This window comes from Protomyces lactucae-debilis (genome assembly GCF_002105105.1).
Source record: "Protomyces lactucae-debilis strain 12-1054 chromosome Unknown BCR37scaffold_9, whole genome shotgun sequence".
NCBI lineage: Eukaryota > Fungi > Ascomycota > Taphrinomycetes > Taphrinales > Protomycetaceae > Protomyces > Protomyces lactucae-debilis.
Window position 1 is genome coordinate 350,484 of NW_024468001.1, and position 15,213 is coordinate 365,696.

Sequence of the window (15,213 nt, forward strand, 5' to 3'; positions counted from 1 at the left end):
AACAGTCTATACTTTATTTTGATGCGGCCTGTGTCTATCGGGGTGCAGATGGCCGTGCTCTATTTCCGGCGCGGCAGATCCTGAGCCTTGGAAATTTTCGTCGCATGACATAGCGTCATTGATGAACATCCCGACGGCTAGCTGCCGCAACTGCTCCATCTCTCAAACTTCCAAGTCTCTGCTTCATTAGTGTAGTTCTTACCCTTTCAGCTTGTTCTTTTAGTAGAAAGAGAGCCACATCATGCGCGTCTCATTACCGTTCGCGCTGAACTTGCTAGGTGCTACATTCGCTCAAAGTGCATCATCATCAGGCAGCAGTGCCAGCGGTGACCGCTCGAGCGGTTCTTCGATCGCAAGCTCACGCTCAAGTGGTATATCGGGATCTTCTCTGAGTCGTTCAGCCAGTGCTTCCAGTTTTGCCGACTCCAGTTCAAGGGGATTGTCGTCCGTTTCACAAAGCGTCGGGCCCGGTGCGTTCCCTGTGCCAACAAGTAGCAGCAGCATTGCTTCTTCTTCTGCAATCAAATCGACGTCGACTAGCACAAGCATCATTCTGATTGCAGTGACGCCTGATGGTACGGATGCTGCGTCAACGGCGGCTGTCGTTCAACAAGTCGTGGTTATCATTGACGGTCTCAGCCAAACTACACAGACAAGTCTGTTCACTAGAAGAACAACTGTAACGCCCGAGCTTTCAACAATCACGGAGACAGAGGATAGCGCAACAAGCACGCCTGCGCCGACTTTTGCACAACCCACTAATGGCGGAGTGTTGTCCACGTCTTCTGTCGTCGTTGTTATTGACGGCCAGGGAAATATTGTAGTCGGCCCGGATGGACAGACAATGACACGGGAAAGGCGGACGTCAACGAGGCAAATTGTGGTAACTGTGTTTCCATCTTCTACGGCAGCAGCAGGTGCAGCAGGCGGGCCCCAACTGGTGACGGGAAATTTAGGCACGGCAAGATATGGCTCAATCAGCGGCATACTCTGTCTATTGGGCTTGCTGCCTCTTGCGGTTGTGGTGTTTTAGAGCATGATTGCTGGCGGCGACATCCTCAATTTTGATTTTGTTGACGTTCGCGACTTTTTAGTCCTTTTTGTAGACTAAAGAAGCACACCTTTGCCCATATGCCCTTTGCTTCGCAGGCCGTTAGGCTATTCTATGGAGATACACAGACTAAGCAGCTGCCACCACTCAAGCGAAAGACACAGGACATTGTAGTGCCTGTTCCAAAGAAGCGCAAGGTCATTGTTGATGCCGCCAAAGCGACGACGACTAGTGATCAACGCATTGCAGTAAAACGTCCTACAAGTGCTATACAGCCTGGAGCGCCTAGAGATGAAGTCAGCAAGCTTTTTGAACCTGTGAACAACTCTTTACAAGGTACTGGAAGGGAACATCGCCGAAAGCGAGATCGAACAAGTAGCTTACCTGCTGCAATACCAAGCGTTGCACCCAAAGCAAAAGTAGGAAGTTCGGGGACTCTTTCATGCTATCAGTGTGGATCTACAAAGACGTACGCATGGCGGCATGATGCAGAAGGGAACAAGATTTGCGATACTTGTCGCTCAAGAAACCGTTCACGCGAGCAAAAAGAACAAACAAGGGCAGTTACGAAAGCGCCTATCGTACGAGAGTCTAAGCGTGCCAAGTCGCCGTCTGAACGCATGATTACTAGACGATTGAGTGCTTCTCAACCAACGACCGAAGCATCGCGGTCTCCAAGCGTCGAAACGCGCTCTGGCAAAAAGGTAAAGCAGGACCAGTCACGCCCTAAACGTGAAGATCCGCCAATTGTTGAAAAGCGATCAAGTAGGGCGGTCAAGCGATCATCTGCACCAAAGCGTGCTGCAAGTCCAAGTCCTGTGCTGCGTTCGTCAAGGCGCAAACAAGCCAAAACAGAGTCTCCTGAGCCCGCCGCATCACCCTCAGAACCCAGGCGATCTGGTAGGGCATTGAAAAGAACGCAGGCAAATACAGCAAGGATAGACACTTCTCCACCAATTTCACCTACAGATAGCGCAAAGCGTGTCAAGGTTGTTGCAGAGAAGCCAGAGGGGCCGTCATCAAGCACGGCTGATACCTCCACTTCTATTCCGGCTGTCAAGGGAAATACTACCGGCGACTCGAAACAAGTAGTGGACCACGATGATGGTGTCAAGCGATGTACTGACTGTGGGGGAACGCATACAGCTGGTACTTGGCGCAAGGAGAGCTCTGGAGGCATTCTGTGCAATCGATGCATGGTTCGTCGATGGCGTGCAAGCAAGGGCAGACCAGTCTTTTCAAAGATCAAAGACGATGTGGAAACGAGTGGTTCGAGCTCACGACGATCGTCGCTCAAGGACACCTCGACTCCTGTTATACAATCGACGTATGGTACGCGTGCTCGGTCAAGCAAGAAGTCTTATTCGCCGGAGGACACACCAGCCCAGAGCACACGACCCAGGAAGCGTGCGGCGAGCCAAGTCAGCAAGTCGCCACCCACACGACTGCCCACACCACCCACCACTCGCTCCGCAACGACCACTTCGCCATACTCATTCCGCAAGTCTCCAGCAAAGACGTTTAAAAGCACAGCAGCTGATGATGGACAGCCTCAGCAGTCGAGTCGAAGCAAGACAATCCGGGCGAGCGCGAAAGAATCAGGATCGAAAGACAACCGCAGTCAGAATGCGCCGGCCATCAACACGCGCAAAGCCGTTTCCACTACGGGCGGGGACACGAAAAGGCCTGAAAGCCCAAAGACGGCTCCTGTCACTCAAGTCGAAAGCACAAAGACCGATCAAGCACTGCCACGTCTTGCGCTCTTTCCCTTGCCACCAACCTCACCTCAATCTGCCCCACCAACAGCTCAACCCAGTCAAGTCAATCAAGTTCTGGGACCTTCCAGACCTGCTTCTGTACCTGCAAAGTATCAATCTCTAGAGACGCGAGACGATGTCTCCTTCGAGGTGGCTTTACGCTTGAAACGTGCACGCCAAGAACAACAAGAACGCAACGAGAGGCGCGAACTCAATATCTTGCCAGCGCCTGAACATCTCAAGCATCAGCAACGTCAGGCATGGAAAGTGAGACCGCAGACGCCACAGGAATCGGCCACAATTCCAAAACTGACCGGTGACAGGGAGAGTCCTACAAGTCAAGAGCCCGACGATGCACCTCCACAAGGAAGACGCCCGTTCATCACGTACAACGGTACAAGTGGGTGAACAAGACGCTTGATGCCAAGAAGACATAGAATCCAGCAATGGAGATGTGTTCTAGAGGTCACTGCCTCGATATCTGGAGCACAAGGGTGGACTGCCGACTTGTCGTGCTACTTCGAAGCTTGCTAGTATCTGTTACAATGATGTGATCTTCTTGAAATTCTCGCAGAGTATAGTGAAGCTATCCACTACTGATTGTCCTTCTTCATATGTCTCTGTGAGCTATAGTTGTCGAGAAAAGGAAGAAATAACAGTCATAAATCGATCAAAAAAATGAGTTTCAAAATATATGATATCAAAACATCTTGTTTGCCGATTGGGGCTGTAGCTCAGTTGGTAGAGCGCTTGCTTAGCGTGCATGAGGTCTAGATTTCGATTATCTACTGCTCCATTCTTTTTTGAACTTTCATATTTTGTACTTTGATACTTGGGTCTATAGTTTGGAGCGGTACGATCTGCTTCTAATACTGCATTGCTGGTACAAAAGCATACTACACTTCATAACATCATTACGTCTCCGTCTCTTCCTTGATCGTCTGCGAAGCGCGGGAAGAACGTCGTTTCGAAATACGCCTCGGTGCAATGACAGCGACGTCAGGCACGGTGAGCAACGTCGCATTCGCCTCTGATGAGGTCTGAGAATCTGCATGTGAGCCGGCATCCGAAAGCGGTGTCGCCTCCTTTGGCTCCACCACCATCACTTCCGGTCTATGCGCATGAATCGCTTCCGTCAAAAGCGAGCGTGGTGCTGTCATTGGCATTGTAGCAGCAGTTGATTGCCCAGACTGCATGGCATCCTTGCACGAATCTGTCAATTGGAAGCCTTGCATTTTGAATTGCTCAATCACATTCTGCAAGGCTGCTTCATTGCCTGCCTGTGCGCCAACCGCTGCGGGACTTCCCAAGATTGCATCGACTGCTGCTAGACTGCCGAACGCGGAATGATGACCGTGTTGCGTGCTGATTGTAAGACCACCTGACGCTGTTGGATGGACACTTGCAAAGAGTGCAATACCAAAGCATAGGACCATGATGACTGCATTGCCTCGACCTGATTGCTTCGTGGCTGTCGATGATGTCGCTTCCTTGTCCTTGGTCGAGCCCTTTAGAGTGACTGGAGGCTGTCGTAGGGCTACTTGTCGAAGATACTCTTCCGCAGCGACTGGATCTGCCAAAATTTGAGATTTCTTCAGAGCCCCACGAGGCGAAAACCCGGTCGGCGCAGCTTTGAGCTTTGCCAGGGAAGATTGCTCAGCTTCTGATTGAGCTGATCGGGTTGCTGAAACGGCAAGCTTTGCCACCTGTGATTCCTTTGTCGTTGTGCTATCATCCTTGATGCCATACTTGTTGAGTAAAGCTTGCATTCGCGCCATTTCGGCTTGTAGCCGGCTATTCTCCTTCTTCAAGGATGCAGCGTCTTGTTCCATTTCTGCCAATGTCGCTTCCAAACGAATGACATGCTCTCGTTTACGCTCCCTTGATGCCAAAGCAGCTGCACGATTCCGCATCAGTCGATCTTGCCGCCTCATGACACTTGCATCGTTGTCACCATTCTCATCCTGCCCACCAGATGGCGAATGTCCCTGCGTCTCCTCTACCTTAACTTCTTGAGTTTCCTGCGCCATGACCGTTGCATTGGAAACACTCCGCTTATGCCCTGATTTTGTCAAACTTGCAGCTTTCCGTGGAGCAGACTCTGAAGCGCGTCTTTTCGGTGAGCGTTCCTGTGCATCGCTGCAAAAGACGGGATCTCGCTCATCCGTCGCAACACTGCCACACGCTGAACTCGTCGCACTCAATGATGATCGTTCTTGCGGGAGTGACGGTGGTGCGATGTGAGAGAGGGAAAAAGCGGCTGGTGCGGCAACTGTACTGATGGGGTTCATTTGACGTTGCTTCTCAGCTGGCCAACTTCCCGGCAGTCGTTCTGCCGTGATTGTTGCAGCTGTTGTATAGTGATTGAGTGGATTGACATGCATCTGCTCCAGTGAATCCACCACACTCGCGTCCCAGCTCGTCCCTAGCGATCCGCTCAGTTGCGCCAACTGTTGGATATCAGCCATATGCTCATCTTGTGTGCGCGGCGCTAAAGGTAGGCCATGGACACTATTGGTCATATCCATTTCTTGCTCTTCGCTGGAAGGGCTATTGACTTCGCACTGGTTGAGGGTATCGTATTCGTCTGCGAAAGCGTTGCCGGCCATGTCATCTAGGTTGACAAAGGCATCCATTGTGTCTGTCATGGGTGTGCGATAAGCCCTGGTGTAGAAGATGTTATGAGCCCTTGTTGTGCAATACGGACTGAGGCTTCTAGCGGGGTATAGCTGTGTTGGTTGAGGGATAGGGGATGGAGGGAGCTCGGGCCGGTGTAGGATGACTTGAGACCTTGGTTTGGTCCTGGTTTGCTTCGCCCGCACGCCAAGAGAGACACGACCAGATCCCCTGTGGCGCGGGCAGCAGAGGGCCAGAGCCAAGGAGCAGTATAGAAAGTGTCTATGGAGATTGCCAAGACGCAGTATAGAATGTGTATAGACAGCTGCAATACATGTAGACTGGACTGCTGTTCCAGCCAAGGGCCCAGGTCCAGAGACAAGATGCGACCTGCCTGAGCACAAGCCTTGGGCGCGGAAGGGGTCCACGCGAAGCTCGAGCCTAATCACGCACGGGCACATAAACCGAGCTTTATTCATGTATCGATACCAGGTATTGCTATCTTTGCTCATCCTGTGGAATGACTGATGCACAGCAACATAGGATGGATATCAATATGCTAAGAACATCCCTGCTGAGATTGTTCGCTTTCGGCAGGCAACAAGGTTCGACAGCCCAAAGAGAAGCGACGGGGCCATTCATGCCTCTCACTTTAAACAGAAGGCCATCATGTTTATGAATGCGATATTGGATCTAGGAACTGTAGCCTGTAGGCAGTCTTCGTGCTATTAGCTCAATAGATGCGTCCTATTGCGGATGAGTTGCATCATGGAGATAAGCTCACCAGACCAATCAAGAGCGCCATTTTTAGACCGTGCGTGGGCACTGCTTGCTCTCCAAGGCCAGTAGTAGTGGTATATTCTTTTGACTGGTAAACCAGACAGCAGAGACGAGGTATACAGCATACTGTTCTTGTCCAATGCTATCATCTGCAGCCGACTGTCCAGCAAATGTCTTCTACAGGTCTACTATTTCCCTCCTTCACCTCCAACTGAGCCACATCTCCCCCACGCCGGCTAAATTGGGCAACGGCAAGCGAGATCTGGCGTCCCATCTGAGCAGGCGCAGACTCGCGACATTCATGCTATCAAGGGATCATACTCCAGCTAGATTTGGCCTGCTCATTGTCATCAAGCTCGGACTCTGGTAGATGCCCTCTCGAGATCTTCTATAGCTCCAACTATGCGCTGCATCGAGTGCGGTGCCGCTGTGGACTCGCTCTACACGGAATACGCCAAGGACAATTTTCGTCTTACTCAATGCGTATGAACGGCTCCTAGCTGTCAAAGAAGTCTTTTGATGCTGACTCGTCACTAGCCGCGCTGTCTACGCTTTGCAGACAAGTATGTCGAATTTGACTATGTCATTTTGACGATTGACACGATGCTCATCAAGCCGCAAGTGTATCGGCATCTGCTCTTCAATACACTTGCCAGAGAAGATGACAAGCTCGATGTAAATTGCTGTCTCTTATAAACCAATTAACAAAAAAAGCCTAGCACGCGCAGACTGGGCATACTTTTGCTTCTTTTCGAAGTTTGTAAGAACACCGCTTCCAGCTCGACAGTAGCTGACGCTAGATCTGACGTGGTTTCGAGTGGAACGGACCTCGCTTGCATCAACGACCACGACGAATCTCCTCATTGATGAATCGTTGATGGTCCAGTATGGCTACTTCTTCGTCTATGTGCTCCTCTCCACACTGGCACTGCATGTTGCAGCCATTAGCCTGGCACGCGTACTGTGTAATTGGCGAAAGCCTCACATGGTCAGTACTGCCTTGTTCCTCAGTAGTTGCGTCAAGCTCCTACCTGTCCTTATGGTCATTTGGAATTATGACTCCCGCACCGCAGAGGCACTTGTCGAATGTGCCATGGTCGCCTACAATATTGAAGCACTTCGGAGTACGCAATTCCTCCTTATTTCATCAAAACGTTGAGTCATCTGCTAACAGTTTCTACCAAAGTACTACTAGAATGCGGCGTCTTGACAGCTACCGTCATTGCAGTCTTGAGTACACTTGTGAGGCTTGCTGCCTGTGCGCTTCTGTTGCGTGTGACTCGCCTTGGTTCCCAGCCATATTTCGCATAGCTCCTTCATCTCTGTATCGACATCATTTCATGACATTGCCATCGCTTCATCAACTGCTCTTTTGATAGTGCTCATTCGCCTTTCGTGGCGCGACAAGTGGATGCAATTGTGCCATGTATGTGAGCATCCACATGAGATACATTGATACCAGCGTCAATATAGAAGTCATGCGCCAGACACTGTTATTATCGTTAGAAATACATCTTGAGAGAAGATGGACATGGCTCGCCAGGATGACACTTACGTTTGATTGTCGCCTTTCGGGCTAAAGACATAGCAGACTGCACAGAGTGCTGCGATGACCGCTGCGACGAGAAGAACAGTCAGACCAGACATGGCAACCTGACAGTACACACCCCGGGAACCGACAGGAAGGAGAGCAGCACTCAGGCAAGATGTGTCGGCGAGTGTGGTTGACGTCGGGTTGCATGTGTGAGTTGACAAGTGCGCAAGAATCGAAATCGGGGACAAGACCAAGAGTACAAAAGTACAAAGTACACAAGGCCTTTTGACCATTCTACGCAATCATGTTCAGACACGGCCTCACAAAGCAGTCTGTTCGTCAAGCATCCAGGCAATTCGCCAGGAACGAATCTTCTTCAGCCACGCAAAAGGCCTCCGAGGCCGCTGGTCAAGCGTCCGCAAAGGCAACCGAGACGGCTCAAGCAGCAAAGCAAAAGGCAAGTGAAGCCGCTGGTGCTGCTCAGGAAAAGGCATCACAGGCAGCAGCCAAGGCTGGTGCGGTTCTGTCATCTGCTGGTGCGCGTGTGTCTGGTGCCACCCGCGGCTTGATGGGCTTGCAGGAACCTGTTGTCTATTACGCAAAAGTCGTAGGTCAGCTTGCTAAGCAGGTGTACCTCAAGGAAGGTATGGCGCCGCCTAGCATGGCTCAATTTGAGCAAGTTGCCAAGAATATCGTGTCCAACGGAACGTCACCCAAGGGTCTTTCATCGCTCGTCGGACAACTTCGGGGCCTCAAGACTGGTGAGATGATTAAGCTCGGTGCTGATGGTCTCGTCATCTACGGCTTCTTCTGCATCGGAGAGATGATTGGTCGTCGCAACTTGGTTGGCTACGATGTCTAGAGAGGAGTGTGTGCTTGTGCAGCACTCGATTAGAGAGAGAGAAACATAAAAATGCATCATCAAAAGTGTGCTTTTGTCTTTGGTTGTGTCTATGTACCGCATCAGTCATCCTGCTTCTTCATCTTGCGTTCCCGCTTCTCGCCTTGCTCAATTTCCTTGACCCACCGTGTATTCGCCTTGGCCCGGTCGAGATCCTTGAAGCAAACGTCAAAGACTTCAGGGTACCAAGCAACAGGTACACCCGTCAAACCTTCACGAACATTCTCCGGCAGTTCTTGCCAGTCTGCCAAGTTTGCTTCGGGGAAGAGGATCGTCTTGACACCGGAACGTTTCGCTGCAACAGCTTTTTCCTTGAGACCACCAATGCGAAGCACTTTACCAGTCAAGGTCAACTCACCCGTCATTGCAATGGTTGGATCAAGTGGATGATCCAGAGCAAGCGAGAGCAAAGCAGTCGTCATGGTGATACCAGCAGATGGACCGTCTTTGCCAACAGCACCCTCGGGACAATGCAGGTGAATTTGTGCCTTTTCGAAAAATCTGTTCTCCTGGAATTCACGAACCAGGAAACCCTTTGCGAAGGAGTAGGCAATCGTACTGGACTCCTTCATCACATCACCGAGCTTTCCAGTGCGATTAAAGCTAGGTCGCTGTGAACGTGACAGAGCACCTTCTTGAATAGACTCGATGTACAAGGCAGTACCGCCCATAGATGTCCATGCAAGACCCATAACAACACCAGGCGGTGTCGTTTCATACAAGCGATCTGACAAGAAGACAGGCGCGCCGACATAGTCCTTGAGGTTCTCCGGGCTGATCTCTACAGAAACAGAGTCTGGTACTTTGAGCTGCTTTCGTGGTGTCGTAGAGGTACCAACGCCTGCTTCTTGGTCGGGCAATCTCGTCTCGGTTGACTTGGCAGCTTCCTCCCTGCGTGCTGCATCGCGTTCCTGTGTTTCTTTTGACGCTTGCGCTGCTTTGCCCTCTGGCGTAATAGCTTCTTCTTCCGTCAACAACCCTTGCTCACCAAGCGATTTGACAATATTGAAACTTGACTTGCGGAAGATTTTATCAATTTGCTTCTTCAAGTTGCGAACACCTGCTTCGCGGCAGTACTCCTTGATGAGTTTCTCAATGGCCAAGTCAGTCAGCTGGACATTGGCATCTGCGAGACCTGCAGCGTCTTTAGCGGTTGGTGCGAGGTATTGCTTTGCAATAGCCTTCTTCTCATCTGCAATGTAGCCTGATAGCTGGATGATCTCCATACGATCAAGCAACGGACCAGGAATGGTGTCTGTTTGATTGGCAGTGCAGACAAACAAGACTTTAGATAAGTCAACTGGTAGGTCGAGGTAGTGGTCGAGGAAGGAAGAATTTTGCTCAGGGTCAAGCAACTCCAGCAATGCGCTGCTGGGATCACCGTTGTAGCCACGGCCAACCTTGTCAATCTCATCAATCAAGATGAGCGGATTCTCCGTCTGAACCTTTTTGAGAGATTGAATGACTTTACCGGGCATGGCACCGACATAGGTTCGACGATGTCCTTTGATTTCAGCAACATCTGTCAAACCGCCAACACTGAAGCGGTAGAATTGCCTGCTCAAGGCGCGAGCAATAGATTTACCAATAGATGTCTTGCCAACACCGGGCGGACCCACAAAGCACAAAATCTTGCCCTCGACCGTACCACGAAGTTTGCCAACGGCAATGAACTCGAGGATACGATCTTTGATGTCCTTGAGACCGTAGTGGTCCTCATCAAGCACTTTGATGGCATGCTGAATGTCGTAGTTCTCCGTAGACTTCTGGCCCCATGGAATCGAAGTGAGCCAGTCGAGGTAGTTGCGAGAAACACTAAACTCGCTGCTGACGGGCTCGAGTGTTTGCAACTTTGCCAGCTCCTCATCAAAGACTGGACGAATGTGCTCTGGCATCGCCAACTTGGATGCACGCTCAGTGAACTTCTCCACTAACTTGTCTTTACCATCCGTCTCGATACCGAGCTCGCGCTTGATGCCCTTGAGTTGTTCAAGCAGGTAAAATTCTCGCTGACGCTTTTGAATTTTGCCCTCGACATCCTTTGCAATCTTGGTCTGCAATTGCGCATTGAGCAACTCCTTCTTGAGCACTACAAGCGCCTGGTGAACACGAGACTCAATGTCAAGCGCTGATAAAATCTCCTGCAACTCGAGCGTGTCGCCACCACTGACTGCTGCAGCAAAGTCAGCAAGACGCGCAGGATCTTCAAACATGCTGCCAGCCGATTGAGACATGCTGAAATTTGCAATCTGGTCGCGGAAGATGGGATTGATGCCTGCAATATCCTTGCAGGTCTGTACAATCTCTGCAGTAACGGCTTTGACAGTGTCACCGTTGCGGTTTACGGGCAAGTCTTCGAGATTCTCAACATTGACCACAGAAACATCATAGTCGCGTAGGAACTGGGTGACTTGCGGTGTCTCAACCTCAGATTCTTCACCACTCTTTGCCTCGTCCATCGCGACAGGCTCTGCAGGGGTCAAGATATTGCCGTCCTCAGGCTTGACTGTCAGTTCGTCTGCTGCAGTAATTGATGCTCTGTTGTGCACAATCTTGTTGATCTTGATGCGGCGGTGTGGGAAGAGCACACATGTGACGCTCTCATCCTTGCCGTCTGCACCCTTTGCGCCAAAGATGCTTGTGATTTGCGCAAAGACACCCACTTCATAGACTTGATCGAGTTTTGCAATCACGTCAGTATCCTCCTTTTCGTCCTTGAGCAAGAAAGCACCAATGTAAGGTTGGCCTCGCTTCACGGCTTCCTTCAATGCATCCATGACAGCCGGGTCTTTCACGACGACAGCCTTGTAGAATCCAGGAAACAGCGGCCGCCGTACAATAGGCAATGCAAGGACTTCAGGATACACTTCTGGTATCTGAGGCCTCGCCACGGCTTTCGGCATGCCATCGCCATTGCTACTGCCTGCTGAGGCCGGTGCTGATGCGCCAGCTGCATTACTTGTTTTACCCGATGCTTTATTCGCCGCTTCTAGCGCAATCTCCTCTGGTGTCTTTTTATCTTGATCTTTCCGAGCGACAAGAGATCCCCGAAACGGGCCCTGGTGGAGGCATCGTTGTTGAGAGAATGTGAGGGCCGCTGAAAGTCGGTCGCGCGAGGCGAATGATGAGGTTTGATTGAGGCAGCGTGCAGCAGGTTGTCGGCCGGGCCTTCTGAGCAGGTGCCAGCTTGTGAGCAGAGGCCGTGATCGTGCTCTGGCTCCACGAAGCATTGGAGGAGTGGGTCAATGTATTGAATGCGTGTCTGTCTTGCTGACGTCTCTGTCGCCTGTAGAACTCGCTCGTTACGCAATCAGTGCAGCACCAAACACGTGAACACACAGTCAAATAGTGTCCAATGATACTGTCCATAGCAAGGGACAAGGAACTTGAGCTGCTACTGGATCTTGCAAGAGACAAGACGTGCTGAAGAATACTCTGTCATCTGCTAGTCATCACAGAACTATCGCTCCTGCTTACTGTGCGGCGGCTGACACAGTCTCGTCAAGACAAGGTCGCTGCTGCACGCGAGACGCGCTCCCATATGTCTGCTGAACAGAGTACTACAAGCTCGCCGAGCCAATTGCGCGGCAGTGCGCAACGCGATGCTGCTGATGCGCGTGATATGGAGACTTTGAGACAACATGGTCTACAATTCGGGTATGAAGCTAGCTTAAGACAACGCGTCTATCTGCTCTTGCTCGATGCACAGGTGGATGATGAGGACGCATTCGATGAAATGGTGACACCGCACGCTGATGAGCAGCAAGTGCTGCTCGATACACACCGTTCCTTTGTCAGTTGCATGCCTGCGTCTGTTCAGCCAGCACACGTCTCAGTCCTGAGAGATGAATTACAACGCCTGATCTGTCGTGTGCTGCGTCGTCATCCATGGCTGCATTACTACCAAGGCTTTCACGATATTGCACAGCTCGTGCTCCTGGTTGCAGGCAGGAAGCAAGCAGTCGCCGTTGCGTTGCTAGATAAATTGGCGACACATGCACTACGCGATTTTATGCTCTCAACACTTGCCCCGAGTATGAGTATGCTTCCACTGGCGCATGATATCGTCAAGGTGTATGATCCTGACTTGCGACAGTTGCTGGAATCGGTCGAGCCGTACTTTGCTGTCTCGCCTTTGTTGACCTGGTTTTTGCACAATCTCGAAAGCTATTCTGATGCGTGTCGTGTGCTAGACTTGCTTGTGGCAAGTGACGATCCAGCCATGATTCTCTACCTCATTGCAGCACAAACAATTCTACGCAAGCAGCAAGTGAAGGAAGCTGACGGCGACCCCGATCTCATCTTTCACGTCTTATCAAGACCACGGCAACATGACGATGCTGCACTCGAGGTGTGGTTGCAACTAGCAGTCAAGTTGCATGAAGGGATTCGACCGAAACAGCTGCGTCACTGGTCTCGCATCTCGCGGCACAGTAGTCTCAAGACTAAATCAAGTATCACGAGCGATGAGGCGAAAGAGCATGCCGTCTTACAGGAAGCACAAGTTGCTGAAGCAGAACGGAAACGGCGTGTCAAGGAGAGTGGTGGGCTTGGTAGCCTGTGGGTGCGTTTGCTGGAGGAGGAACCGGGTCGCTTTGGCGTTGCAGCGGTGACTGTAGGACTGCTTGCGGCTGGGCTGACGCTGTACCTGAAGAGTTGACACCTAGAGGATGCATTTCTTTTTGTATGTAATGTATTCTATCCGCTATGATGAAGGCAAATCACAGAGATGATGCCGCATAGGCCCTGGTACTACTAGGCTGGTAGATGTTGGTGCGCGGAAAGAGATTATTAATTGTCGGCGAGTCCGCGCGTGATTGCTTGTGAATCCACAAATCTCGCTACCGGAGGCGACCAGTGCATCACTCAGACAGCTAGCTCAGCCTAGCGGATCCGTTTCAGAGGTGCAGTCCGACGCGGTATTTTGCTCAAGCGCAACTGTGTTTTCTCTGCAACGTAGATGACAAATGGCGCGTAGCGATATAAGGCGCGCCCGCTCCCCACTCTTGATGCTCCCCAGATTTACTCAACAGCAAGGCTTCTACTGACCAGTTCTGCGCTATTCTCTGTCGGCTGCTCAAGAACAAGAGCGCCGCTCAGCTAACATCCATCTTCGCACGTCAAGATCAGTCGATCGCGCCGGTGCAGGGCGAAAACTTGCCGGAAGCTTCTGTTTGTCGGTATTGCGACGGCCCGCGGCTTCACGAGATCCGAGGACGATAGATCGCATCAGCGCTAACGCCGGGCCTTTTCCATCACCCGATCACGGGGATCTGCTGACCGGTTTGACAAGCGCTTGTTCCCTGTCAGCTGTATACAAAAGCCTTCCGCAGCTCTAAGCTGACGCACGATCTACCAAGTGCCAAGACACTGTCATTATGTCGTTGCTCTCAACGACCAGTGTCACCTTTGGTCAATTCTATACAGGGGTTCTAGCCCTGCTCATCCTATGGGTGCTCCTCAGCGCGAGCAACTTGAACATCTGGAAACTTCTTCTTGTTAGTGGTGCTGGTATTGTTGGCCCACCCTTCCTCTACCTCTTCGCAGCGTCAGAGAAGGCAACAGATAAGCCGACCTCCTCTCTGTCGTCTGCGAGCCTTGTCGCGATTCCCGCCAGAATTGCAACCTCATCGCCCGTATCTGAGAAGAGACAGGAGACCCAACGTGGCAGTAGTCAAAACAGCCATCAACGACGCACCAGTCAGACTAGCAACAGCTCGCGTGATGAACCCTCGCCGACTCTCATCAGCTTTGACTCAAACACCTCAAGCGGTTCAAAGGGTCTTAAGAAAATATGGCGACGGTCATCCACCGATGGTGGAGGCAGCGCTTCAACACCTCCGCGCCCCTCCATCGATTCAGTCGCTGCCCTTCCGACAGCGCGACATGAGAGCTATGACGGCTCAACACATTTCAGACCTACGTGTCGACACTGTCGCATCTTGGCCAACAGTGTCAAACGTCCCGGTAACAAGCTGGCCAACTTTGCCAACAATACCCGTCGTGTGATGTGTCCGTTTCACCAGCAACAATCGCAGGTGGAGAATATTGCTGAGTCGAAATCAGGGCCTGGAGCTGATGTCATGCAGCGTTCCACCAGTCTCATCAGCTCGCGCAGTAGCAGTTCCACCAGGTTGGATGACACCAACGAACAGGTACAAACTACCCACGTTCCATCCATCGACCACTTGCTTGCACCACAAGCAACGGCGAAACCCAAAAACAACATCTTCGGACGAAAATCCAGTTGCTTGGAGAGAGTGCGACGCTTCAGTGCGCCGAGTGACCGTGAGCGGCCCAAGCTCTCCCCACAATCATCCATGAATTCAAGCGAATCAAGCGTTATTTCACATCGCAAGTCTTTGCGTCTACCAAAGCTATTTGGCGGTAGCAAGAGACAGAGCAGTCAGTCGTTGCAGGCGCCTAGTATGGAAGCCGTTGCCATGTCGTCCGTTGTGACAGGGGCATGATCGGTTCACCCATCTGATAAGATTTACCTTTGGGCTTGTGGCCGGTGTCTCCGGTCTGCAGCCTGTAGCTCTTGCGTCGTCTCTGGCTATGACTGGGTTATCTA

At 51.4% G+C, this 15,213-nt stretch overlaps 9 protein-coding genes across 9 annotated transcripts; 6 read left to right on the forward strand and 3 right to left on the reverse strand.

The window, feature by feature from the left end:
- The first annotated feature begins 115 nt into the window (after positions 1-115).
- Positions 116-1,132, forward strand: BCR37DRAFT_379610 (uncharacterized protein). Its single transcript, XM_040869297.1, has one exon. The coding sequence runs from the start codon at positions 242-244 to the stop codon at positions 1,031-1,033; it is 792 nt and encodes a 263-aa protein (XP_040725472.1). The 5' UTR covers positions 116-241; the 3' UTR covers positions 1,034-1,132.
- BCR37DRAFT_379611 (uncharacterized protein) lies at positions 1,101-3,401 on the forward strand. The gene has a single exon (XM_040869298.1). It carries the CDS (start codon positions 1,132-1,134, stop codon positions 3,214-3,216), a length of 2,085 nt encoding a protein of 694 aa, XP_040725473.1. The 5' UTR covers positions 1,101-1,131; the 3' UTR covers positions 3,217-3,401.
- Positions 3,402-3,620: 219 nt separating this feature from the next.
- BCR37DRAFT_379612 (uncharacterized protein) lies at positions 3,621-5,760 on the reverse strand. Its single transcript, XM_040869299.1, has one exon. The coding sequence runs from the start codon at positions 5,454-5,456 to the stop codon at positions 3,723-3,725; it is 1,734 nt and encodes a 577-aa protein (XP_040725474.1). The 5' UTR covers positions 5,457-5,760; the 3' UTR covers positions 3,621-3,722.
- Positions 5,761-6,308: 548 nt separating this feature from the next.
- On the forward strand, positions 6,309-7,954 carry BCR37DRAFT_398566 (Arv1 protein). Its single transcript, XM_040871757.1, has 6 exons — positions 6,309-6,687; positions 6,742-6,879; positions 6,919-6,964; positions 7,005-7,328; positions 7,391-7,694; positions 7,760-7,954. The coding sequence occupies exons 1-5, from the start codon at positions 6,607-6,609 to the stop codon at positions 7,513-7,515; spliced, it is 714 nt and encodes a 237-aa protein (XP_040725475.1). The 5' UTR covers positions 6,309-6,606; the 3' UTR covers positions 7,516-7,694; positions 7,760-7,954.
- Positions 7,078-7,954, reverse strand: BCR37DRAFT_379619 (ATPase, V0 complex, subunit E1/e2). Its single transcript, XM_040869300.1, has 3 exons — positions 7,760-7,954; positions 7,391-7,694; positions 7,078-7,328 (listed from the first exon to the last, which is right to left on the reverse strand). Exons 1-2 carry the CDS (start codon positions 7,849-7,851, stop codon positions 7,565-7,567), a joined length of 222 nt encoding a protein of 73 aa, XP_040725476.1. The 5' UTR covers positions 7,852-7,954; the 3' UTR covers positions 7,078-7,328; positions 7,391-7,564.
- A 37-nt stretch (positions 7,955-7,991) lies between these two features.
- Positions 7,992-8,711, forward strand: BCR37DRAFT_379621 (mitochondrial ATP synthase g subunit-domain-containing protein). Its single transcript, XM_040869301.1, has one exon. The coding sequence runs from the start codon at positions 8,043-8,045 to the stop codon at positions 8,598-8,600; it is 558 nt and encodes a 185-aa protein (XP_040725477.1). The 5' UTR covers positions 7,992-8,042; the 3' UTR covers positions 8,601-8,711.
- Positions 8,702-11,542, reverse strand: BCR37DRAFT_413518 (Lon protease C-terminal proteolytic domain-containing protein; the record flags this gene model as incomplete). Its single annotated transcript, XM_040872247.1, has 1 exon — positions 8,702-11,542. One exon carries the CDS (start codon positions 11,540-11,542, stop codon positions 8,702-8,704), a length of 2,841 nt encoding a protein of 946 aa, XP_040725478.1.
- A 404-nt stretch (positions 11,543-11,946) lies between these two features.
- On the forward strand, positions 11,947-13,658 carry BCR37DRAFT_316895 (rab-GTPase-TBC domain-containing protein). The gene has a single exon (XM_040866963.1). The coding sequence runs from the start codon at positions 12,181-12,183 to the stop codon at positions 13,297-13,299; it is 1,119 nt and encodes a 372-aa protein (XP_040725479.1). The 5' UTR covers positions 11,947-12,180; the 3' UTR covers positions 13,300-13,658.
- Positions 13,659-14,017: 359 nt separating this feature from the next.
- Positions 14,018-15,109, forward strand: BCR37DRAFT_387287 (uncharacterized protein; the record flags this gene model as incomplete). Its single annotated transcript, XM_040870527.1, has 1 exon — positions 14,018-15,109. The coding sequence occupies one exon, from the start codon at positions 14,018-14,020 to the stop codon at positions 15,107-15,109; it is 1,092 nt and encodes a 363-aa protein (XP_040725480.1).
- Between the last annotated feature and the right edge of the window lie 104 nt (positions 15,110-15,213).

Bases quoted from the DNA above. Each gene is read 5' to 3' on its own strand.
- BCR37DRAFT_379619 (XM_040869300.1), bottom strand. From the start codon at position 7,851: ATGTCTGGTCTGACTGTTCTTCTCGTCGCAGCGGTCATCGCAGCACTC. The intron at 7,695-7,759 runs GTAAGTGTCATC...CGATAATAACAG, and splicing joins CCGAAAGGCGACAATCAAAC to TGTCTGGCGCATGACTTCTA.
- BCR37DRAFT_379611 (XM_040869298.1), top strand. From the start codon at position 1,132: ATGCCCTTTGCTTCGCAGGCCGTTAGGCTATTCTATGGAGATACACAG.
- BCR37DRAFT_379610 (XM_040869297.1), top strand. From the start codon at position 242: ATGCGCGTCTCATTACCGTTCGCGCTGAACTTGCTAGGTGCTACATTC.
- BCR37DRAFT_379621 (XM_040869301.1), top strand. From the start codon at position 8,043: ATGTTCAGACACGGCCTCACAAAGCAGTCTGTTCGTCAAGCATCCAGG.
- BCR37DRAFT_379612 (XM_040869299.1), bottom strand. From the start codon at position 5,456: ATGACAGACACAATGGATGCCTTTGTCAACCTAGATGACATGGCCGGC.
- BCR37DRAFT_316895 (XM_040866963.1), top strand. From the start codon at position 12,181: ATGTCTGCTGAACAGAGTACTACAAGCTCGCCGAGCCAATTGCGCGGC.
- BCR37DRAFT_398566 (XM_040871757.1), top strand. From the start codon at position 6,607: ATGCGCTGCATCGAGTGCGGTGCCGCTGTGGACTCGCTCTACACGGAA. The intron at 6,880-6,918 runs GTAAATTGCTGT...TAACAAAAAAAG, and splicing joins GAGAAGATGACAAGCTCGAT to CCTAGCACGCGCAGACTGGG. The intron at 6,965-7,004 runs GTAAGAACACCG...AGCTGACGCTAG, and splicing joins TTTGCTTCTTTTCGAAGTTT to ATCTGACGTGGTTTCGAGTG.